Source organism: Rissa tridactyla, chromosome 1, assembly GCF_028500815.1.
Source record: "Rissa tridactyla isolate bRisTri1 chromosome 1, bRisTri1.patW.cur.20221130, whole genome shotgun sequence".
Taxonomy (NCBI): domain Eukaryota; kingdom Metazoa; phylum Chordata; class Aves; order Charadriiformes; family Laridae; genus Rissa; species Rissa tridactyla.
In genome coordinates, this window is record NC_071466.1 from 163,741,704 (window position 1) to 163,767,041 (window position 25,338).

The 25,338-nt window shown below is 40.9% G+C and overlaps 1 protein-coding gene across 8 annotated transcripts in view; it reads left to right on the plus strand.

Annotated features, from left to right (window-relative positions):
- The first annotated feature begins 6,591 nt into the window (after positions 1-6,591).
- TNRC6B (trinucleotide repeat containing adaptor 6B) overlaps positions 6,592-25,338 on the plus strand; it is a 134,006-nt gene continuing 115,259 nt past the window's right edge. For 2 of the 8 annotated variants that reach the window (XM_054219589.1, XM_054219604.1), the window contains exons 1-2: positions 6,988-7,143; positions 22,941-23,013. Coding sequence is in view for 3 of the 8 variants with exons in the window: in XM_054219557.1 (XP_054075532.1) it covers positions 8,519-8,561; positions 22,941-23,013 (116 nt within the window). In the remaining 5 variants the exon portion in view is untranslated. Of the gene's footprint in view, positions 6,900-6,987; positions 7,144-8,181; positions 8,562-19,929; positions 19,980-22,940; positions 23,014-25,338 lie in introns of those variants that run through there. The other 6 variants (XM_054219557.1, XM_054219582.1, XM_054219576.1 and 3 more) reach the window with 5 other exon arrangements.

Consider the following 25,338-nt stretch of genomic DNA (forward strand, 5'->3'; position numbering starts at 1 on the left):
AAAAGGAAGGCTGTGAAGCGGCCTCCATCCAAAGTGTGAGAGAGTTTATAAACAGTCAAATTGTAGCTTTAAATCCCTCATCAAAACTGACAGCAAATTTTGTGTGGTTTTTTTCTTTTTCACTTGGGCTGCCTGAAGAAGGCACAATTTTCCACACGTTGTAAAAGGAAATTGATCCCCCCCCCCCCCCCCCGCCCTCCTGCAGATTTTCTGCCCGGCATTCTACATGCTCCACCTCCCCATCCTCCGGTAACTCCTCAGTCTGTCCCTTGTTCTCCAGGCCCCACTCCTTGTTTTCTCCTGTGTCTTTCTTGCGGAGCATTATTCCTGCTCACTGTCTGTGTCCAGCTCGCCAGACCAAAGAAGGGCAGCCTCTTCGCCAGTGGTATGGCTTTCAGTCCCGCTGACAAGTGCGGACAGCCCTGCGCTTTCTTGCTACGGACAGTCTCGCTTCCACAGACTAAGGAGAAACGGCAGCTGTTCTGCTTGCTTTGATCTCATTAATAGTAAGGGACAATGGGAGCCCTTCTGAATATGAGGGGGGAAAAGCTTGAGTTCAAATAAAAAATTAAACAGCATGCCCAATTAATTAGAACCACAGCAAAGCCTTGGCGAGCTGCCATCTTAAATTACTATACAGCTACAACTCCCAGAAAATAATAATAATAATAAATTATATACATATATTTATATATATAATAATATGCTCCAGCTGTCCTAATGAGTTTGGGATAGAAAGATAGGTGCGAGTCTATATCAGTAGATCAGTCTTGATCGTACACCTGTGATACTCTCAGACGTAGGTTCCTTATTTCCCTCTTGCAAGTACATGGGCATATCCACATCCATAGTTCCTGCGGCATAGGGAAGGAGCTGTAAGGAGTGTGCCCTGCCGCCTTCTTTCTTCCCAACGTGATTTTTCTGTTGTGATGGGCCTGGCTGACATAAATTGGTACATAAATGAGTATTGCACATGAAACTTGCCAACTTGGGAGAAATAAAAACTCCAGTGCAGATTTGAACCTTGGAAAATGGAGGGAGAAAGTGCCTGTAGCAGTTACCTTATGTCTAGCTGTAAAATTCTAACGCCCTCCGGATGATGAAGGTGGACCTGTGACAATAAAATACTATAATTGCTTTCACACACCTATACTTTAGTTTTCATTTAGGTTCAGCTAAAGGTGACTCAGAACAGTTCTGCACAGGCTGCTGCCGGTGTCGAGTATCACAGCCCTGACCAAGTTGGCGAAATGGGGAGGTTAAAAGGTAAATAAAACCTCATCTGAAGAGCCGCGTGACCTCTAGCCTCAGCATAACTGCTCCAGTCCTAGCCAATAATTCATACATGCACACTGGTTCGCTTTCAGCGCTGAAAGCACAAAGCAGGCATCTTCCTGTGCCAACACAGTGAAAAAAATGGACAAAAAAAGACTGTTTGGGTAAAAGAATACAATATTATTCAAAACACTTTCCTAATTGCCTTTTTTCCATTAAAAATCCCACGTTAACATTGTTTTGCTGAAAATGGCAATATTTAAAATAGCTTCAAATAATGTTAATGAAGCATTGTTTTAATTTTGCCTCCAGGAAAAAAAAAAAACAAAAAACCAAACCAAAATACTATTATAAGTCGTTCTCTATTTAAGAGCATTGCCATCATATTGGTAATTTTTTCCCTTTAGCTGTGGGCTGACAACCTTCTCTTTTCCTCTTTTCCTTCCAACAGCATTTCATGAGCATGACAGCACAACCAAGACATGCATAAACTGCTCTTGTTTCTATTGCAACTGCATGTCTTTCCTGGGTATGACACACAAAAATAGGTAATGTCAAAATAAGCCTATTATATTAAGAGCAATTATAGATGTGAAGATGTCTGACTGTGACTTAAAGCTCAGATCCTGAACACTAACGGTCATTAAGGATATTTTTTCACATGTTTTTGTAAAGCAGGAATGTTAGGACAAATCACCTGACCGATGTACAAATTTTAAAATTACATTTGACATTACCTCCCTGATTTCCTCCTGCTATTTCATGTAATTCTAGTATTCGTTACTTCTTTTTTCCTTAAATTGCTCTTTTGTGTTTGTTCTCTGCTGTCATAGGTGACCTAGAAAGGAAAAATTAATTGGGTTGATATATGCTCTTCTCTTTTTTTAAGTACAAATTCCTTTTTCCTATCCCCATTTTTACACCTCCCAGGCACACAAAGTATTACTTCCTCTCTCTCAATTGTTCCCTGAAAAGCTATGTGAAGGATGCAGGAGGATGGTTGGTAAATCTCACCATTCAATTGAAGGAACAGGAAATGATGAATTCTTAGTGGGTATCTTTTTCTGAAAGTAATTATTAGGATAAATATTTTTAAATAACGATAATTGGTATTTTACACACTATCAAAATGTTTCCAAATATTCATTTTTTATTCCTTTGGTACTGTGATGACATAAGCCTGCTGAAACTTCACTGAAGTCTTCTAGGAAAAGGATAGATAAAAAAGCAGCTTCCAGGGGAAAGAAATAAGCAAGAGAATAACCTAATCAGCCTGTCTTTATATATAAAAATAGAACATCGATTCTTTTATTACTTTTTTACAAATCATCTTTTTAACAACAGCCATCTTCTTTGCCAGTGCTGCCTGCATTTCAGTCACAGATGAAGTACAGCATTATATCATATGTTAAACGCTACATTTCATACCAAAACACTTAAACATAATGCACCATAAAGAGCATCAGCATGCATTTTACTGTGGCTTTACAAATCTCGTAACTGCAATGCAGGCAACTAACTGGTTACTTTCTGTGCCCACTAGATAGCTGCTGCTTAAAGTGTTTGAAACAGAAAAAAGACAGGGTTAGCAAAGACTATTTTTCAGCCTCAGTAGCTTTTAGTGACTGACTATCCAGAGTCCATTCAGGTACATTAATTTAAAAAATACAGTAAACCTATAAAAAAGATGTTACGGTGCTGTTGGAACTAATAAACCAGTGTCTGGTCTAAAAAGCCCTGACTTTCAACTCTGGATATCAAAGCTGCTTGTAGTGTTTTGTCCCTCTCGTTCCTGCATTCAGAATTGTTCCAAGATGGCAGCACTCCTTGTTTGTTTAGAGAAGTCCCTTCATGCAGCCTTTTCCTCTACTGGTATCCCTGTCAAGTGCAGTATTATTTGTCTCTCTGATATCAAAAGAAAACTTTATTTTAAAAAAGAAGAGGCCGTGTATTTTCACAGCATAACGAGGTAAGGTTGGAATAGTTAAAAGGTTGTGGAATTGACCCCAACGCTGAAGTGTCCGTCTATCTCTCAGGCTACAGTCCCTGTGCAGTTTGATACTTTAAGACGCTTGCAGGCAGAGTCCCAGCCTGCTTCTACAGAAGCCAAAGGGAGCACATTCATACTGCAGTGAGACCGTTCCCCTGAGCTTCCGTGGGCTTTCACGTTACTTGTCTGCTACATAGGAAAGATCTTCTGAAAGCCCTCACCCCGAAGAAGCCCAACCTTTCCCAGCACCTGGAAATGCACCACAGCGGTAGCGTCACACTGACATCCAGTGGATGAAAAAATGTAACTTCACCAGCCAACCTCGTCCCGGTTTTGGACAGAAGTGGCAATGGGGGATGTATGAAAAAAAAATAGGAAGAGCTATTTTGTTCATAAGTGTTAGGCCTTTATGAGAGCCAAAAACTAGCCTGGGAGCTGTCATCCCCCCCAAATCCACAGGTGGTAACTTCTGAGTAATCCATTATAATTTCAGACAAACCAACAAAATCTGCTTGCTTTCTACAGTTCAAATTTGTTCTGTAGCATGAAACTACAGGGACATTGGAGCGTGGTATCTTTTGCTCTACTGAAATGAAAATGTCTGGTTTCCTAGGCTTATGCAAAATAAATCATATTGCTTCACCTTGCTTTCCATGCCCTGCTACAAGTGCACCAAACCCCTGAGCAAAACATATGAAGGAAAACCTTCAAAAGAACACCAATAAGGGAAAGGGAATCTAAACAGGGAAATGATTTATTTATTTTTTTTATTTAAGGCAAAGACAAGGTCAGCATCTTGGACATATCCTTCTCTCCCAGTGCACGCAACCTGTACTCTCAGTAATTAGTTCTCTCTGCTCAGACCAAGAAAAATACATGTGGATATAGACAGGATATAGACAGTTCCTGCTCAGTGAATAAACAATGAGGAACAGAGGCAAGGTGCATCCACAATTTATACTACTATTTCACGTTGATTTATAGAGTGCCTTTTGCATTCCTTAAAGCACTACAGTAACGAGTATCTACATACGCAGTATAAAGTCTTATTCATATTTATGGGGCTCTTTCCCCCACCAATCAATGTGAAAATCAATTACCATTACTGACCGGGGACGGCACCAAAAGATTCAGCGCTGTTTACTGACTTGCGTAGCCTGAGTTCACATGGATCTTGACTGCTGTCCATGCCAGCAGCGCACAATGCGTTTCTGTGCTGGCAGCTGTCCCTTCTGGTGATGACTAACCTGTGAAAGATGCCTCTTCCAAGACAGACCGTGTTGTCACTGAACACCCATAGACCTGTTCACTAATATGTCAGGCACATCACATTATAGTTCTCTGTTCACAGCACTAAAATGGTACTTTCAGCTGCCCCACTATTCTGTTGATCAGGTTGTAACAGGATTCTCCAGAGCAGATTAAATGAAAACATTGCACTGGTATGCAGCCTTGGGTGAGGTCAGGAAGTGAGAGCCATTAAGATAACAGCAGTCTTCAAAAATACTAGAGAACAAGAATGAGAACAAGCACAGAAATTTGGTACAAGCAAGGATACCTTCCCTCCTCCTAGTTTATTCTCCACATGCTTGTGTTATTCCATGTATTCCCCTCACTGCTTTTTCTCCCTGTCAGTTTCCAAGACTTATATGCTCCTCTGGCCATGCTCTTCTACTATTTGTCCCATGCGCGTCCTGCTTATACATCTCCTGTTTTCTTCCCTTTCTGAGATCCAGCAGCACTGTCCCATGCCTGCTCTACAACCCTTCCAGCTCTGGGCTGACACTGCTGCACCTCACCCCCACCTTCACATCGCCTCCCAGGAAAGTGTCCCCAGGTCAGCTCCTGTCTCCCACTCCCCCATCCCCACAGTCCGGTTTCCGGCTCAGACCACTTCATAGATACTGAAGATCAGCGTTTATTTTTAACAAATTTATGAATGATATTGTAGTCAGTGCAAAACCACTTTTCACAGGTTTTCCTAATTGCTATTCAAAGCTTCCAGATGAATGTTGTAGAGGTCCTTTTCAGCCCAGAGAGCCTGCACAATGCAGGGACTGCAGATATTCTGGACCGAGTTGCCTGGAATGCCGTGGCCTGCAAAGCCCCAGACCTTGTTCCAATGGAAACCGCAGCCAGCTCTCACAGCATGAAGGGCAAAACGCTGCTTCACGGAAGCCGATGGCCGAGCTCCTCTCAGCCCTAAGGAACCCCAGATTCCACGCGGGAAATGTAAAACCCAAGTCGGCTGGGTCATCAGGCGAGGCCGGAACACCGGCCGCCTCCCAGGCCGCCCTGAGGCCGCCGGGGACCAGCCTCCACAGCTGCAAGCAAGCCCTGAGAGAACGTGGCGGCCGGCAGGAGAGAGGTGGACCATAAACCTCCCTCCCCTCAGCTCTCCGCGCCGTGTTCCCGCACGCCCGTCTGCGGGGACAGACGGCAATGGCCCCGGCGCTGTAAGGGGCGGAACGGCGCTGCCGCCATTTCCAGTAGACCCCTCCCCCCCCCGCCCTTCACCTCCTCTAACGGCCGCGGCACCGCCTCGCGGGCCCCCGTCACGTGCGCAACAGCCCGGGCCACGTGGGGCGCGGCAGGCACGCAGCATCGCCCCGCCCCGCCCCGCCCACCCCTGCACGCGGCCCGGCACTCCCTCCGGCCCGAGCTCTGGACAGATTGACAGTGAAATCAACCAATCAAAGGCAGGCCCTTACCTTCCCCTCCCCCCTCCCCCCCCCCCCCCGCCTACGGTTGCTGTGTCATCCGGCGGGTGACATCGGGGGCGGTTGCTAGTTGGCTGCGGAGGCGTCGTCCTCCCGCCAATGGCCTCGCGAACCGCATGACTGACATCTTCCCTGCCTAATAGGTGTTCATGGGAGGGCGTGGCCCTGCAGCGAGGGGCGGAGCATGGCGGAAACGTTGTTGGGGACGGCCGGGAGTGTGGCGTCGTTACCGTTGGGCGGCGGTGGCGCCTGGCGCCGCTGGGCGACCACAGCCGCGGCCGTACGCCATATCGCGTGTGCCCGTCACGGCGCCCCCCCACTCAGGGCCGGCTCATGAAGTCGGTGCATTAAGGCGGCTTCCCCTCGCGCCTCGGCCGAGGAGGGCCCCAGCGCCGCCGCGCAGGGGCCGCCAAGGAGAGCCGCTCGGTGGGCGGGTCTTGGCACGGTTATGGTGTAACGGGCACATCCTTTCTCCAATGGTGTGCGAGGGTGCAACTCGCCACCCAATCCGTAGCGTGGGAAGGCGGGGCAAGTAGGGGCGGGCGAGCGGGTGCCCCATATAAGGAGCAAACCTCGCAGCAAACTGGCAGAAAGGAAGAAGGGGTGGGAGCCAGTGAGGGTTGCGAAGGGGGCAATGTTAACTGATGACAATCAGCAAGTGCAGCCAATCAGTGAGGGCGTAGTTACGCGGCAGCCCAATTAAAAGCACTGAGAGGCGGGTGTTCCCCTGTGATTGACGCGGAGCGTGGCTAATGGGCGGAGAGATCCCCAACGCTCTTCCCAATGGGCAGCGTGTAGGGGGCGGAAAGGGGAGCGGAGGGAGAAGACGAGCAGGCGGCGCGACCAATCAGCGCGAGGGTCGGCGGGGCACCGTCCAATGGGCGGCGCGAGGGGCGGTGCGGGGGCGTGTCTCGGTGTGTTTGGGTTCGTGCTCCTCGGGGGAGGGAGACGGCGGCGAGGAAAGTTTTTTTTTTTTTTTTTTTTTTTTTTCCTTTCCTCCCCCCCGGTGAGGCTTTTGGAAGGGGGTGGGAGAGGGGGGGGCGCATATCTTCGCAGCTCCTCCGCGTTTGTTTCCCGGGTTGGTGTTTCCCGGGCGGAGCCGCCCCCCCCGGCACTGAAGAAGAAGGGGGCTCAGCGCACCGCGGCGGCGCCTCAGCGGTGAGTGCGGGACGGGCACCCCCCCACACACCCCGTTTCTTCCCCCCGCTTCGGGCGGTGCGGCGGGGTCGGGCGGGCTCCCGGCCTCCCTCAGGGCCCTTCCCGCCCTCAGGACCCTCGCGCTGCCGGTGAGGGGGCCTTTGGCGCCGAGCGCGCGCTCCCCCTCCCCCCTCCCCGAGCTGCGGTGCCCCGGGAAGGCGGGGGGGGCTGGGCCGGCGGGAGGGGCCCCGAGCGGCGGCTCAAGGGCGCTGCCCCAACGGCGCCGGGGCTGCTGCTCCCCCCGCCTCCGCCCCGGCGAGAGCCTGTCCCGGGGCAGAGCCGGCCGAGCGCCGCCCCATCCCCGCCGCCCGCCTTACGTGCTGCCGCCGAAGGTGCCCCCCCCCCCCCCCGGTTTTCCCGACAGGGCCCCATCGGGACGCGCGGCCGGCCCCGAGGCCGCTGCCCGGCGCTGTGGCTGGCTGCCGAGCCCCTGGGGAAAAGCCGCCCGTTCGCCCGGGCCGGGCATAATGTATAAGGGCGGAAAGACCCCGAGGAGCCTTGTTGTGGCTGGGGAGAAAAGTGGTTTTGTGTGGCGTGGGGACAGTCCTGAGGTTACGTTGGTACCGCCACTACAAACCGCACTGGATGTGTTGAACATGATGCTAGTTAAAATGTGTGTATGTGGGTGGGAGGAGTGACCGTGCTCAGAGGTGTGTCCCGGGCGGAAAAAAAAGAAAAAAAAAAAAAAAAACCAAAACAAAACTTTCCCGAGCTGTTTGTAGTAAAATGAGCGAATGTTTGTTTCTGGAGACACTTCACTGGCTGTGGATAAGCATGTAGCGTGGTATCTCCCAAGCTCAGCTCTGCTTTATGAAAATGCACGTAGGAGTATCTACTCCAGGATAGAACTGAGGCTTGCTTAATAAAACCAAGTTTCAGCAAAGTGTTTTCGTAGCTAAAGTAGACATGCTTATACTTTACCATGTTTAACATTTCACTAACCTTAAGAATATTTGTTTCGCTATCTCTCCATAAAATTGTTAACTTTTTCTTTTTTTTTTTTTTTTTTTTACAGTCCATAATTATTTTTTAATGATGACTTGTTAGGTTTCAGTGTCACGTTTTCGTCCTCTACAAAAACTGTTCATCTGAGAAGTAGTAGGCAGACCTTTAGGGTTTGTATAGCTCCTTATTTGAATGATCTGTTTTAGTTACTAGTTTCCGGTAATACTGCTATCCAGAAGAACTGGATTTTAGTTTCTGATATAAGTATTGTATAGGTAACAGCTTGGGTTTGCAGGGTTGTTAAATACGTACACGAATTCAGGCATCTTTGCAGTTAGTCTCCACTGAAGTTGCTCAACAGTTCCCTTCTCTCCTGTGGTGACTCTCTGTGATGGTACAGATTCCTTGGAACATGCATGCTGTTGAGAAGCCAGGTAAATGCTCTCATCTGCTGCATTACCTGAGGTCCTGATCCATAGTTAGTGCAGGGAGTGCCAAGTACCTCAGGGACTTGTTTGTAAGGGTGGCTTTTCTTTCGTGTTTAACTAAGTTGTAGATAAAATTAGTCAATTCTGCAATGAAGAAATCACCCTGCAAAAAGTTGAGGCTGAGGAAGGGGGAATGGAGCCCAGAGTGGTAGTTAGGTATGCATTAGCTTTTCTGCTGTGAAGTTCTGGGGGCAACAAGACGTAGGCAGATCTCTTTTTGTAAAAAGTAGGTGAGGAATATCGTTATACCTTTTCCTTTCATCTTGGTTAGCCATATCACATGTAAATGTTTCATGAATACACAATTTTATGTAAAACTATACGTATATATAGAATTAGCTCAGAAGTTTCAGTGCTAATTGGTAAAATTCTAATGTGTATACTTCTCTTGTGAACTCGGTCTTGCTTTCTGTTTTCTCATAATGTTGTTACCGGGATGCTTAGTAAAGGGAATCACTTCAACCCTGTAATGTGGAAGTACTGGAAAAAAAAATTAATTGTAAATCAGTCAGTGTCTCTTGATTAAGCAGCCTTATGAATTGGTGCGTTTCTGCAGTTTCTGTATAGCTGCAAGTTTAGCTGGAAATCTAAGCTTTCATTTAAATAATAAGCTCAAATTTTTGGAAATAAAAATCTTGAAACTGTGAATCAAAAAAAGCTTTGTCTACTGGAGTCTGTGTGACTGAATAGTCCAATAAAACATTTAGGTAGAATGTGTGTCATGGCTTTGCTTGGTAATGAGTGTTTGATCATTAAAACTTGATGTTGGAGGATGACTTGAAGAGGAGAGAGCTTCAGGAAGAGAATTTTGCATAGTTCTGAGGTAGCGTATTTTACCTTAGATCTGCCTCCTGTTGTAGGAAGTATGAAATTAGAAATAAATTTGTTTTGCAGAAGTAATGCATAATATACATGATATATAGAGATAGTTGCATCTAGAACAATGGGATGAATAGCTGCATCCAGAATGATAGAAAGAACTGGAGGACTGCTGTAGAGTAAGTCATTTGAAAAGATGTCCAAATGGAGTTTGTTCTCTTGGGTTTTCAAGTCTTGGTTTTGTTTTTTTTTTAGTGGTGTTTTTCCCCCAGAAGAGCTGGCGTATTTCTGTTCACAGAAGAGACTGCATTTACAATTAAGCTGTATGAACTGGAGATCATAAAATAAGTCTAAGGAGCTTAGTTATTGACTTGAATGAGTTTATTAATATTCCACTTTATGGTTCAGTTACTTTATTCTCCATTTTCTGCAGAATGCTTGGATGCAAACTCTCTTGTTCTAGTCACTTATTGCAATTATCGTGTTTATTTTCTCAGAGTGCCTTTTTATACATAGATATTGTCTGGTTTGTGCAATAATATTAACAGTCATTCTCCAGTTTCTTTGCAGTGGCTTTCCTCAGTAATTGCTGCCTAGTGCAGCTATTAGATTCACAAATTCCGTCTGTATTGAAGATGTACAGATTCTGCAGTACTTCTACTTACAGTGTACCTTACAGCTATTCAATTCTTTATTATTTATTTTTCACTCAGCCTTTTTCTGTGTATGACTTCTGGATTAATAAATGTGTCATTGTGAAGAACTGGCATTGTTTGTCTTCATAAGATAAATTAAACCTATTTAGCACATAGATAAGGGGGAAGTACATGATACTAGCAAATAGGTACCACTAGTTTTCTTTTAACTTTTCTGTCACCTCAGTGCGTATAAAATGTGCGTGCTTGAATTATCTCTGGAATTGCTTTTAGTGATCTATTTATTGCCATTTCAGAAATTTTACTTGCGAAATGTTATACTAACTTGTGAAAAGAATAGCAAGATGACAGTCTTTAGTTGTAATAGCAAAAACTTAGCAGAGAGTTGTTGAGCAAACAGTAACATGTATTTCTAATTGTTTGACCAGATGTGCTGGAATAAGACATGGATTCTTGCTGATTGTCTTCCTTAGTTTAACGTTTACTATTTTTCTGCCATTTCAGATAACATATATGTGCAAGTTCACTTGTTCTTTCAGCAGTCTGCGTACTAGGGACTGAAGAATTTGTTTTAATTTCTTGTGAATCCAAACTAAGCTTTCTGCTACTATCTGCTAATAAAAATAGGGGCGCTTTTTGGTACTTGAGCCAGCTGTCACTGTCAGACAAGAAGTTGCCTGTTGGTATTTCTGCTTGTGAGGTGACTAGGGTAATAGCAATCAGGATATTCTGATTGCTGTTCCCTGTCACTTTCAGCGGATAGTAAAACTCTTGTACTTCCTTACGTTTCTGTGCTTTATTGTTCATGCCTTTTTTGCATTGCACTTATTTTATTAATTTTTTTCTTCAGGGAAGTAAATACACTTTGCTGCAAAGAATTGGTGTAATTTTTTTTTTTTTCCTCCTTTAGAGCAGCAGGCAGTGAGCACGTTAAATAATTTTTCCCGTTGCCTTCTTATAGCGGTAAGAGGGAGAGGGTGGTTTTGCACTTATTATGGTTTGCATGTTGTAGGGGAATGTTCTGAGGTTTTTAAGTTTTCATCAGTGTAAGGGCTGTGGTTGAAGTTTGGATGTTCTCCGTGTTTACCATGTAGTGAGCTATGGAGATGACCTTTTCCAGTTTCAGCTAGTCAGTACGGATTGCGTTTCTGGGCCTTGCCAGCTTTAGTAGTTCTGGAATCAGATATCTTGCATGTATTTCCTGATTTAACGTCTGTGGATTTGAAAAAAAACACAATAGTTCCTCCGTGGAAAAAATCTGGGAAGAAAATTGATGTTCTATCTGAGACTTGTACTGTCTATAAACTTTTAAATACCTATTTAGAAGGGTAAAGTGGATCTGAAAGTAGCTCCTACCCGGTTTAGCTTGTAAGTCTGTGGAGAAACATACTGCTTGTCAGGAGAAATGGGAGGTACTATAAGGCAGCATTCGTGCTACATGCTATAGGACACTGGCCAGAATAAATGTGTAAAGTATAAACTGGTTGTCAATACATTTTGACCCTGTCGGGCAGAAGATTGAAGGCTGAAAAGCTAATTAGCAGATGAAAGGATAAGAAGCAAAGTTGCAAAACAAAGAGTTGATAATTTTAGATAGCCTGACAGAGGATTAGGCAAAAGGTGATACAATAATATCATGTTGCCTGTATGAGGGGAAGCCCTCTAAGCTGTCTAAATGAGTAGCAAAGTAAGAGTCGATGTTTTTACTTGCATTTAATTTTTATAATTTCATCTTAGCTCTTGACAGCATTATAAAAGTGCTGTCGTGAAAAACAACCTGACAGAGGGTTTTTCAGTAGTGTATTCATTTTTTTTTGGTAGTGAAGTCTGTTCTGTATCAGGAGAAATCTGTTCTTTTATGCTATTTGATTTGGTAGTGATCTACAAAGAACGTAGTTTTTACGAATACCGTTAAGTTTCTTATGTGAAGTTTAGAGATTTTCAGAGTCTAGCCTTTATTTTGCTAGTTGAAAATGTTTCTTCTTGTTCTGATCATCTCGTATCCTAGGGTTGTAGGGTTTTTTCCTTCTAGAGTACCTCTTTTTTTTTTTTTTTCTTATAGCCTTGCAGTTCTCTACTGTGTTCTTCATGTGGCGTATGTAGACTTTGTGAGACAGTTTCACAAGTTAAGTTGAAAGTATGATTTTAAATCAAGAAGCTAAATGTTTGTAAAGCTGTATGCCGGCATTCTTGTTTTAAGACTGGTCTATTAAGTCTGCACATGATCACAATTGAGAAACATCTGGGCTGCTCTAAGGCAGTCGTTAACTGACTTTCCTGGGCCTGTGACCTCTCTGCAAAAGTCTCATGGCTGTATCACACACGTGGTAGGGAAGAGGTTCAACTCTAGGAGATAGAAGTAACTCTGCAGGGACTTGCCAGACTACTGTGGACTAAACATGCTTTGGCCCTAGGGCCATCCACCAATGTTACTAGGAGTAGGCCCTCTTGTCTTGCTGCTTCTTACAGCCAAGAGCTATAAATTACCCATCAACCCTGTGTCAGCATGGTCTGGTTATAAACTTAGATGTCTTATGAGCTACGTGTGGCTGAAGAGGCACAGGTTGTCCAGCTCTTTGCTTGTACGTTTGAAAACGTTTTACTTCTCTCCTGGGACATTTTTTGGATCTTTAGAAATAATTTGATGACTCTTTCTGGAGATAATTGAAATGCCATAGGGTACGTTTTATCTTCTCACCACAGAATGTGCTTGTTATACAGCAGTACCATAATTTTGTGATTTAAAAGTTTTTCCAGAAGTTAGATTTTGTAGAAGGTTAAATCACCTATACATTCACTTTCTTTACTAGTACAGTGAAACACGATTTCAAATGTCCGAGGTTTCTGTTGCTTGCACACTGTGACTTAAGAAAGCGTAAGTTAATAATATTAGTGGGTGCAACTGGCTTGAGGAGTGATGTCTTTAATACAAACTTAAGGCATTACTATACATTTTTGATTAAAAAATTTTGTCTCTGAGAAGGGAATATGTCCCCTCACCCCAGCTTCTTACAGATACCAAAATATACTTCACTCCAAAATGAATTATGATCCATCCTTCACCTGAGGCAGCTGAAAATCACTTTAAGAAAGAAGACTATGATACATGTTGCATGAAATAGTTGCTTTACACAGTCAGCTACTTTTTTGGGTTTTAGTCTCTTTCTTTGTGATGGTCTCTAGGATTTTTATGCATTGAGATTTTTTCCTGGATATGTTTGCGTGATTATAACAATATTCTTATATGGCTGTAGATGTAGCACTTTAACTCTGTTTTGGGAACATGCTTATTCTGAAACTTGTGTTTGGGCCTTTCGTTTTGTTTAAGTTCAGTTTAAACTGCTTCTAAGTAAGAAGCTAAAAAAAGACCACTTTGTCCATACCGGAAGTTTTACTAGTATAGCCATTGTAATTTAAATTCATATCCTTCCATTTGTATTTGGGTTCTGAGAAGAATTTCTTGCAAATTAGCTTTCTAACTTTTTCTGTTTGTCAAATGTCTAAGTTTCTGCTGTGTTGGATCATAATTGCATTGTACCAGATGTCTATTCCTGCAATTAAAAATGCAGATGAGTCTTTTTTTGATGAGGGGAACATTAATGAAAAAGAATCAAGCCACAGTGCTTGCTTGGGACTGTTCCTCAAGATACACACTATTTCTCATTGACATTGCAAAAAAATGTTAATATTTAATATTTTTGAAATTTTTCTCACATTGGTAAGTTTTTTTTGAAGATGAATAGTGTCTTTATACTAGTATTCCCCTGCTCTTTGTATTAAGGGTCTTTTTTGTGGTGATTTTATATAGGCATGGCTCATGTATTTCCTAGCTCTTCAAAACAAAGTGGGATACTAAAGCTTAAATCGAGTTGTGGTTTGGTTGGTTTGTTGTTTTTTTGTTTTTTTTTTAATCTAGCTGTGCTTATTGTTTTGGTACTTCAGGAACTGCTCACCCACTTTCTGTGGCCGGTGTGGTGACAATATGAAGAATGTACAGGTTTTAGTTGTTTTTCAATGTTTCTTTTATATTTAATAAAAAGTTAGGGGGAACCTAGTTACCTGCATTTCTGGTGGCACTTTGTGAATGGTACTTGAAAGGGGAAAAAATATTTTTTTTTACTGCACAGCTAGGGTTTTTCACTCACTTTTTAAAGTACATAGTTGCAGTAAGTTAGCTGTCTGTAACTTTCTTTGCTTGGCCTTTTTAATTTTTTGCGAAGCAACCAAAACTGGCCAATAATCTTCTCTTTTGTTGGAAGTTAACTCCTCTGGTTCTTTCACGTTCAAAGGCCAGCTTTCTTTTCCCTGTCCTTGGCAATTCATGTATGGCAGAAAATGGATTCAAATTGAGAAAGACTTCCTGTTGATTGAAAAGTAAATTAGCTTGTGGAGAAGCGTCTCAGGGGAAAAAAGGTAGAAGTCCTATTGTATCAAATACTTTTAGCATTGGCTAATAAGCAGTGGAAAACGCATCTGACAGCTTAACTTAGTAGTGGCCTCAGGGCAAGAATACAGTGACATAATTGGTCTGTTCTGTTTCCAGCTCTAACCCTGTACTTATCCAATGCTGGATAATGTTACTTTCACCAGTTTAAGTAACTAGATAAACTGGTATTGCCTTGTGTATAAATACTATGTATTAGCTTAACTAGTCCTTGCTTCAGCTGAGTATGTAAATAAAGTAAAAGTAACTTCAGCTTTGCAAAGTTTTAACTCAAAAAATAACTGGGAATTTTTATTACTACAGTTTCAGATTGAATAAAGGATGGACAAAAACTAACATATAAAAGTGAAAAACATTCAAATTTAGGAGCAAATTTAAAAAGTCAGGTTTTTTGATACGGTGGGAGACTTTGACTGTGAAAATCAGTTGTCATCTATTGCAAGTGGGTAGCCTAAAAGCAGACTGTATATTTTTGGCAGAAATAATAAAGAATGGTTACCTATCTTTTAAATGCCACTTACAGAGGTAATTAGATATGAATGTTGAAGAACTGTTTTGTGTCGAAAGACTGAAAATTTAGGGCCCTGATCTCGCGCATTCTTGAGCAGGTCCAAAACTCTTCTTGCAAGTAATTCCACATTTGGTAGGTCTATGTTTATTAGAAATTGTAGTGTTGAAGATAGGATTGGATCACTAATAACTTTCATTTTGTTTTAAAATTAAAGAAAAAAGAATTCAGCCATTTAAAAAAATGAGCGTATTGCCTCATTTCTTTGAAGACTGAAAAAACAGTATTGAATATAGAGCAGATTTTTGAAAATTAGCTTCCTGTTTCTTTCTGAGGTGCGTAAATAGCTGAGAAGTACAATTCAGACTGATATCAAGCTATAAATATTGATGAAGTTGAACTTGGCAGCTGGTTATATTGAAAGTTGGTGTTTGCAATTATAGTTCAGAATTATTTGCTTAACAACTTAGTATTTGTATTCTTTGACAATAATAGTGTTAAGATCTTGGACTTCACTGCGTATATAATCATGTTAGTAGTAAGTTGAAATGTCATTGTGTAAAACAAAAAAACAAGTTATTAATGATTAGAAATGTAATAAATATGGAAAATTCATTTGGAAAACTTCAGTGTGTAAACTTGCAAAGAGTGCAGTAAAAAATAAAAGCAAATTGTGATTTAAGCTTCATTCTCCATCACCCCCCACCGTCCTCTGTCTTGGCTCAGTCTGGTTATAAACATCCACCCAAAGCTGCATTAGAGCTTTGTAGTAATGCCGTCACCTAGAGCTTCTCTGTGTGCAGCAGGGTACGCATGTCCCTCTGTCATGACTGCTGTAGGGGTTAGCACCACTATTGCTGCAGTAGTGTGAATTTCCTAACAGTGCAGCTCTTATTGTAAAAGATAACAAAACAAAAGAAAAAAAGAAAAGGATGGTTTGACACAGGAAACTATAATACAGGAAGACAGTAAGAACTGAAAAGTTTGAAAGCTGCAGTATCTTCCAATCCTCTTGATGCATTTGAATGATTTTTAGTAGTGCTGTCTTGAACTCTTGTAACTGCTGAAGTTGTCATTTAAATGTGTCAGTGGATAAGCCACCCCCCCCCTTCCCGTACACATGTCTGCTTGCTACCTTATCAGTTTTAATTTAGTTACTACTGCAGGTTTTGATAAATGTACTGTTATATAGGACTTAGTGACTGTTACTTGTGGCTCAAAAGGGAACCCTTCGATCCTGAGTTGTCTTTCGTGGTTTGAACAATCTGATGGGATGATTCTGTTGGAATTACCAGCATTAAAGGAGTTAGGTATAAAGTTGAGCTCTTGTGAAGTAGATTTCACTCTCATCATAATATTTTGATTAAGATGGAGGAAAATGTTTAAAGTCTCTGTTCTAGTATAACATCCCTCCTCTTCTCTTCACCCCTCCCCCTGGAAATTCAAGTCCTTTGTATTCTGAAGACTTTCTGACATTTTGCGAATGTCCTGAAATAAAGCCTTGCTATCTCTGTACTAATTTTGCTCCAGCAATGCTGAAGCATTGGGAATGCTAGTATACACTCGTTGCTGGCTTTGAGCATGTTGACTGCATCCCCATTTTTGCCACCAGGGCACAATTAAATTACATGATAGTTGTAATACTCATGGTAATGACTGCTTGTGTGCCATTAGGATTCGGAGCATTGCCACCATTATCAAGCAGAAGCAGTATTAGATGTGTGAAAGAGCCCATTTTTTTTTTTGTGCCTGAAAAGCATTTGTTTGCAAGACCTAAGAGAACAGAAGATGAACAACTGAAAAGAATGAGTTTTTTAAAGTGATAGTTTGTTTCCAACTTTGCTGAAAAATTTCTTTCATTATGTTGGCAGGGTAAAACTTTGATACAGAGTGGAAAAAGTAGCCAGTGTTCTCAGCTCATCAGGTTTTAATTCCCAGATGCTCCAGTCATCACCAGAACTCTTACTGTGCCACTGACTGTCTTGAGGATGCTGTTGGTCAGTTAAGATAAACACGGTGGTAGAGTGTTGAAGGACTTGAAAAGAAAAGTGGAAATAGTTTTGTGTATTTAGTACATATACACATATACATATGTAGGTACACACACATATATGTGTATATGTATATAAACGTGTGTGTATATACATGCTTCAGCCACACTGAAAAGACAGTGGGACAAAGCACAAAGGACTTTGGAAAACTTAGCCAGTTGGCAGCTTTGGGCTGATTATAGTTGGGACGTAACCTTGATTACAGTTGAGAAGTGATGTTTAGCGTATGATAGGCTGCGGAGGCAAAGTAGAGGCAAACACCTTTTATGTTCACTGTAACCTTTAACGGATTCTTTAGCAAAACCAGTATGAGCAGGAAAGAAGTGAATTTTTATGCTGCTTTTCGCAAGTAGAAAGTGGCAAAAAGGTGTAAGCAAAACATTTTTAAAAATACACTTTTCAATTTATTTTTCCTTTAGTGGGAGGAGGAACATTTAGCACCTTGAATGTTGTTTATGTAAATGTTTTGGAACACTGGGAAGGTGGCGATGCAATATTCTGTCTTCAGCTCATGTTTCAAGACTGTCTTCAGATTCAAGAGCTAGAAACAGGATTTTCTAAATAGAAAGTCTGGCTTAAGACCATTTTTGTTCAGTCCAGGCCTGCCTTTCCTTACCCTGCTTTTGAAACTGATTATCTGGTAGCCAGGTGATCAAGTGAATAAAATTTTTGCTTTTTTAAAGATTATGAAGGCACAAGTCATTACTCGTTTGCTCAAAAAAAGCTCTATAAATGTGGTTTGAGAAGTATCCTTTTGCACTTGTTTCTCCTGTCCTCCTTAACATTGAGTAAAAAAGGAGACGCTGTTTAATGAAAAAAACCCAACCAAACAAGCAACACAACTCAGTGGGTTTTCTTGAGCAGCTTATGTGTAATTGTCCATGTAGCAAAAAGCCTGACATCTTCAGGAGCGTTCTGTTTTATGAAAGTGCTTTGCTAGTATATATTTGGGCTGTTGATATGAAAAGACTTAAGTGCTATGAATTGGGGCTTGTGTTTTGTACATACAGGTTAATGACATAACTTCTGTGTAGTCCTTCTACTCATGTTCCCTTAAAATAGCAATACAGATTAATGTACATGATATCTGTTCAAAGTCACAGTTATTTATCTTGTTGAAAGTGTCTGTGTCATACCATCATTAACAGCTGAACCACTTTCCATATACTACAAAAAACATCAGTGCAGAGAAGTTAATATTGAACAAAATAGGACGTTGTGCAGCCAACGCTGAATTAAACATAATGGACATTTTATCCCCTGTCGTGTTTTGCTGTAGAACACCACGGTGATTTTGCGGAATACTAAGCTGCCATGGCTGAACGCTATTCTCAGGATTTTTTAAAATTCTTTTTTTTTAATAAGAGGCTGAGGATTTCTACCTTTTCCCATTCCTCCTGGCTGCTTTGTTTAGAGTCATATCTTTAGTTTGGTTTTCCTTGAAGTGCTAATCCTGAATTTCCTTCCACCTAACTAATGCAAAGAGATGGTTCTTAATAACGGAAAGAAAGAGATTGTAAATCCTCTCTCGACCACCAGTAGCACCTTTCCTTCCCCTACCAAATTGTTTCTAGTTGATTAGGAGTTCCATTTCCCTTTTCAGTCTTGAAAAGTGAAGTGGAGAAGGACTATCACAATGAGACCTGTGTTGTACTGGATAATTTTTATAGTAAATCATGACTGTTACAGTGACAGTGTGCTACAGATGAAAACACATGAAATATTTCTGTACTGTTTTGAAGTCGTGAATGACTTTAAGCCAACTTCCCAGTACCCTAATTGGGTATGTGCTGGTTTTCTGTGGCTGTCAGCAGCTGTTTTTTGTGAGGTGATGTTTTTAGACAGCTTGAGGCCTTTTGAGCCGAGTGTGCGCTCTTGGTTGCTTTATCGGAATCAATCCACAGTGTAAGTCAGAAATAAGTTTAAAATTTGCTGCTGTCAAACATTTACCCACTTAGCAAAGGGACAGTAAACCACAGTGGCAGCAAAGGGCCCCCTTTTTGTCTCCAAAGGTACTGTTGCTAGTCAGAAATTATTTGAATGAAAATCGTGCCCAGAAAGCTCTTAGTTAATGCTAGATGCTCAGGAAAAAAATATTCAGTTTATGGCTGCTAGTCCAATGACGGGAACAGTTTGTCTCTAGATGTGCATTAAGCATGAGCAGTAGCCAACAAGATGATGCAGTGAATTTAAAAACATGCCACCTGTTTGTTTCCTTCACAACAAACCTTTCTTTTATGGTGCCTGAATTATGGCAACTGGAATAATTTAGATTTTAGTGATGTTAACTTGGATATATAGTGGTAAACCAATAGTTCTGGACCTCTTTCCATTCCTGGTAGTTGGTTGTGTTTTGCAAAACCAAAATTGAAGTATTTAATTCTAGTTGTGGTTAAGACAGGGTGGTGGATTCTGAATGATTTGAAATGGTCTTGAGTGTTAGCCAGTTCAGTGGTGCTGATATGTTATTCTTTCAAAATCAGATTAAATATCCGACAATTGGTAGGTAATGGGATTCGTTTTGACATGTAATATTTAATATTCAGGAGTTATTGTAGGATTACATAATCACTTTCCTTGGACACAGTTGTGTGTGTTCTCTCAGTTCTTATACAAGAATACAGTTTCGCCCCATGTTTATTCCCAGTTGTGAATTATATTTTTAGAGCTTCCTACTGTTCTGTCATATCTCATAGTGAGTAGGAAATTCTGTCACACGTGCTAGCAGTGTTTACTGTTTCTCCAGATTTGGATGGTTAGGGGGAAGAATTTGAAGAAAGCCTTTTCCTTATGTCAGCCTATTCCTTTCAGTTTTGTGCACCTGGAATATTTTGGTCTTCCTACAGAGGCAGCTTTTGTGAGGTGACCAGAAAGGAGGTATTTGCTGTAAGTAAAGAACTTGGTGCTGCGCAAATGTGGGAAGATGTGCAGCATCCTAAAAAAAATGCTTGAAAAAAGCTAGTCTAGGAGTCCTCACTGTACAGGGTATTCTGCTGCTTCATAGATTGCCTAACCCAGCTGAGCAGATTGCTGCATTTGACTATATTGGAACTAGAAATACATGCAGAATATTTGGGAGGTTACGCTGTACATGCATACAGTTCTAGTCAGTCAGGACAGGACTTAATATATGTAAGCCAGGAGTATGTAGGTCTATAATGAACTGTTTCTGCTATGGCAAGATAATAGAAACTGAGTCTGATCTTTCAGTGTGCCTGGGTGCCTGAATTAATAACTGTTGTAGTTAGCTGATTAATACTTTGTTATGAACTGTCACAGTTCTTGGAGGGAAGGGGGTGGTCCCCCCCCCTTGTTCTGTCAGAAGAATGGTGCATAAATTGTGGGTGGGTTTTTTGGTTGGTTTGCCTTTTCCTCCCCTCTGGCTACCTAATCAAATTGTGTCTGATTTCCTGGCTAAACTTTTCCTACGCAGTCCAGACAAGCGGGTTGATTCATCCTAAAGCCCTGGCTGCCGGCAGAAGTAGATACTTTCTCTGAGGATTTGAATTTAGGAGGAGATGTATGCATGATATTTAAATTCTGTTCTGGTTGTGGTAGACACTCAGCTGCACATCGCATTCTGTCTTTAACCCAAACTGTTTTTACTGGATTCTACTCTCTTGTGCCACTTTGACTTTGCTAATTAACATTGTTATTGCTCTAGAAACATAGGCCTAAATTTGTCAGAGTAACAGGAGGAGGGCAATCAGTCTTTTCTTGTCTTATATCTATAATAAGTTAGATAGATACTGACGAGAGGCTTTTTTCAATTAGGGATAGGAATCCATACTCCTTCATGAATGAGACTCTGTAATGAGATAAGACAGATTATTGGCACAATTAGTAGCATTTCTCTCTTTTCCCGTGGAGACATTAGTGGTCCATAAGTATGTGGTGGTTTGGCTGGAACTTTGCATGCTTTTCTAGATACTAATGCTATGGTATTTCAGCATCCAGCCTGCAACAATCCCTTTCTGGGATAAGCTGGTTTTTGGCCAGCTTCTGCAGTATCTCCTATTCTCCAACTTCAGATCCTATGCTGTCAAAAGCTGCATAGACACTTCATTAGTCTTGCTTTTTTGGCTGATACTCTCCCTGGATGGAGGTATGTGTCAGAAACGCATGATAAAACTGCTAAATCTACAGCAGCCTTTGACTCCACCTATAGAGATTGTGTACTTGACTGCTTAGATTAATAATAGTGTATTAAATGGCATGGCTGGATATTTCTGCGATGTTTTAGGGAGATGGATGATAGCTCAACATTCAGTTGAGGAATCAATTTTTCAATTTTTTTTCCTATAGTTTTGGAAATTAATAGGGAAAATTGAAAACTTACAGACAACCGAGCAGATTAGTCTTACCTCCTCATATTATTTTCAATATATTTTAGTAGCAGAAGTATTTCTTTAATCTCTTACTATCTAATGAATCCTGGTAAATGCATGTTGCTTGACTTAATTTGTGAAGGTGAAAGCAGGTGCTCATTTTTTTCAGTGGAGGAAATATTACCAAGTGGTAAATGCTATGGCTTCTTACTCATTTCAGAGTATGCATTCACTTATTGTAAAAGTAATCAAGAGTTTGAGTTTTGTTAGATTTCTGTCTCCAGAGCCGTAGCTTCTAACAATGATTTAAAATGCCATGCTTGGTAAAAACATTCTCAATTTAGGTATGGTCTATAAGGTTGCTAATACTTTTGGGGCATTGTAATAGTAAGGTGATGATGTACTTAATGTCGACCTTTCAGTTGGAAAACTGCTTCAGACTGATTGAGAAGACTGAGCGTAAACAGTTCAAAACTGTTCTGAAGAGGTTAATATGATGATTAATAATGAGAAAATTGGAACTTGCTACCAAACAAATAATATTTTCAGCATGTATAAAATTTGCAATGTCTACCTAGTTTAAACGATGGGTTTCACTTTAGGAGGTATTCCTGTTGTACCTATGAGGAAATGTTAGCCATTTTTCTTCAAGTGGTTCCAATAGCAAAATTTACAGAAACTCTTGATAGTGGCAGTAAATCCTTGTAAGGGGAATTTCCTGTTCAATATCAGTATGAGGTTTCTGTCATTCAGCACTATGCAAGATTCAGCACTATGCAAGATACGTTGTTAAAGTTCAGTGTTGGGCCTGTATCTATAGTATTTAGGGAAGATTCAGAGCAAGCTAATAAGAGCAGAATAAATAGTATAGATACAGGTATAAGATACCTCTTAAATGGTTTGGTGGGTCCCAGTGTAAGGATTCTTTTTTTTTTTTTTTTTTTTTTCTCAAAAATGATGGTTGGTCTAATCTGTGTGGTGGTGGGTGAATAATAAGTGTGCAGAAACAATAGGCAGTATTATGTTTTTAACATTTTCTCCAAGGTAGTTACAAATGCACTTCTAGCAGTGGTGCAACCTTATTCTATAAAAGCCTAAGTTTGCTAAAAGTTGAGGCTAAATTTGAGCCTAAGGTTCAGCAAGTTAATGCGTTTTGCAATATGTAAATTTCTTGCCCTTGAAGAATAATTTCCTAGACTGGGGTGGCAGTTAAAGTGGAAGAATAGTGAGGAGAAAGGTACTTCTCTCCTTAACTCTAACTGTAGCTCTTTTTCTCCATCTCCCCAATACTGCATATATTCCGGGGGAAGAGGGAGGCTGTATTGCTTCTTTTGCGATTACAATTTTTTGCTTACCCTACATAACTATATTAAGATGAATATGACTTTTTCTATAAGTGTTGGGAATAAGGGTTGCTGAGCTTTGGGGACAATTGACTTTAATTTTTATATGATTTTTTATCAATTAATGCCCACAGCTGGCTGACCTTTAAAATTTAAATTTTTTTTCCTCCTTTTAGGGTTTCGTTTTTGCACTGAATGTAGCCAGGACGGATCCTTGTGGGCTTTGGCAGCCCTTGGAAACTGTCAAAGGTAAAAATCAACCAAAGTTCAATATTGTGTTCTTGAAAGTTGGAGGTGGGAAGAACATTAGCCTGTACTAATCCTTAACTAACTATAGGATATATTGCTGGTTTTATATACTTTCTAGTATGTTATTTCCTGTGGGTTTGGGTGTGAAGCTTTTTCTGTAACTGTCTGATGCGATTTGTTTTTGTCAGCTAAAGTTGATGGATATGATGGTTTTCTTTGAAAATTAATTAATTTATGATGAGATTTTAAACACACTGGAATTGGTAAGTGATTAGTTCCTACAAGCAATAAAGCTGTGTTAAAGTTTTGTTTATCTTCTGGATGCTTTTGCTTTCATCTCAGGACCTCTCAACTCACATTTCAAGTGACAAAAGATACTCTGTTCTTTTCCATGTGTTAACTTTATGTTGCTTTTGTACATTCTGAATTAACTTGATGTAAAGCTGTAGCAGTTAGATATGATATGGCTAGATCATGTGTTAAAAATTAACACTTTTTTGTCCACGTACATAGATACAGACTAATGATTGCAATCATGTATCAATACGAGTGCATCAAATAAGTACAGTCTCATTTAAGATATAGTTCAGTACAGTATCACCTTGTCCTGTTTTGTTTTTTTCAAGTATGCCATGCGTACAAGATCATCATCTTTGAAGAGCACTTGTGTGCCTGTTTTGTTTTGTGCTCTTGACAGAGAGTTTGGGACCTACCCTCAATTTCTACTTACTGTCTGTAATGGTGACAGTTTGCACAACCTTACTGTCCGTCAAGGGTTTTCCAGTGGCCGTATTCAGTTTAGACTTTGGAATTCACAGGAACCAGTGATACCACTGAATGAAATGTGTACATCTTTGCTGCAGAAAGAGATGGAACATAAATAGGACTAAATGATAATTCAGATTGTCCCAAAGTCATGTTGGTTTATGACAGGACAGTATTATAGTAGACATTAAAGTTCATAAGAACTGCAGCTAGTTCATATTAACGAGTGTTTTTACCTCTGAGAATAGATTCTCTTCTCTGTATGATAACTTAAAGAGTTAAATAAAAACCGTTACTAACTTTAGACATGCGACATATGTTAACGTATCTGTGCATTGCTATTTATCAGACCTTCCTTGGACTTCTCACTCAAGCCAAAGTTGTTTAATTTTTCTAGAAGACGTCAGGTAAATAAAAAGACTGGGGGACTTTAGTCCCATCTGAAGTAGTTTTGGTGGGTATATGCAAGAATGGAAGAGGAGAATTGTCATCCTTTTGACCTTTTCCAAGGGTGACTTTTTTTTGATAGATGTCATATCTGAAAATTCAAATGCACTGTCTATAAACTTTACATATTTTTATCCCCTGAGAACCTAGCATATCACGTAAATATTGGAAATAAGTAAATAAATGCTTTTTGGCATTTGGCCTTTTTTCCAATCCTGTAGGACACTAGCACAAATTTTGATTGCCTGTCTATCTTCTGTGTACAAAATAAACTACCCTATGTGTGACTTTCGGTCCTCTATTCAGAAGCTAGTGAGCTGAAGAGGCAGTGTCAACAACATAGAATAATTATTTTGTTTCTTCACGGGCTGGCACTAAGCAGCTACTTTGTTGGCTGAGAAATCATCCTCAGTTGTAAATGACTGCTACAAAAGTCTGCCACAGAGGTAGTTTCCCATGGATTCAGGAATCCCCAAATGCTTGCTTTTGGCAATAAACAGACTTGAAATGCAGCGCTCTTGTGCCAGTGGCCACGGGAATCAATTCACATACGCAGAAACAACACAAAAATCATAGTATTGAATTGGACTTGTCGTTTGTTGCCTGATGTTTTGTCTCCTAAAAGAAGCTGGAAGGAAATGCAATGGGGAAAAATACGGTAGAAGGGTAGTGTTCAGCAAAACTTCCTCTTGCAACACCTCTTGCAGTTTGTGGCTTAGGGTGTTCTACACCAGCTGCAAGATTTTTGGTGGATGTTCCTTTTCCCTTGTGAATTTTTCCAATAAATTACAGAACCTTTTAAAACGTCCATCTTCTTGCCTTCCCATGTGAGTTCACCCTAGCTGAGCATTGTATGAAATAGTATGATAAATTTTTTGAATATTAAGCTGATAAAACATGAATTACAGGGTAGATAAAGAGTGAATAAACTCCCTCTTGCTTCTTCATTACATTTCCTTTTTTGTAGATTTCTCTCTGTTTTTCTATTTCTTACTCTCTTCTCTGAGCTATGTATAGTTCCAATGTATTTAATCCATCCTCTGTGTGAGAGCTTGCTTATCTTTGTTCTTGTAACCTTTCTATTTTATTTTTTTTTTATTTTCTAGTTCTACT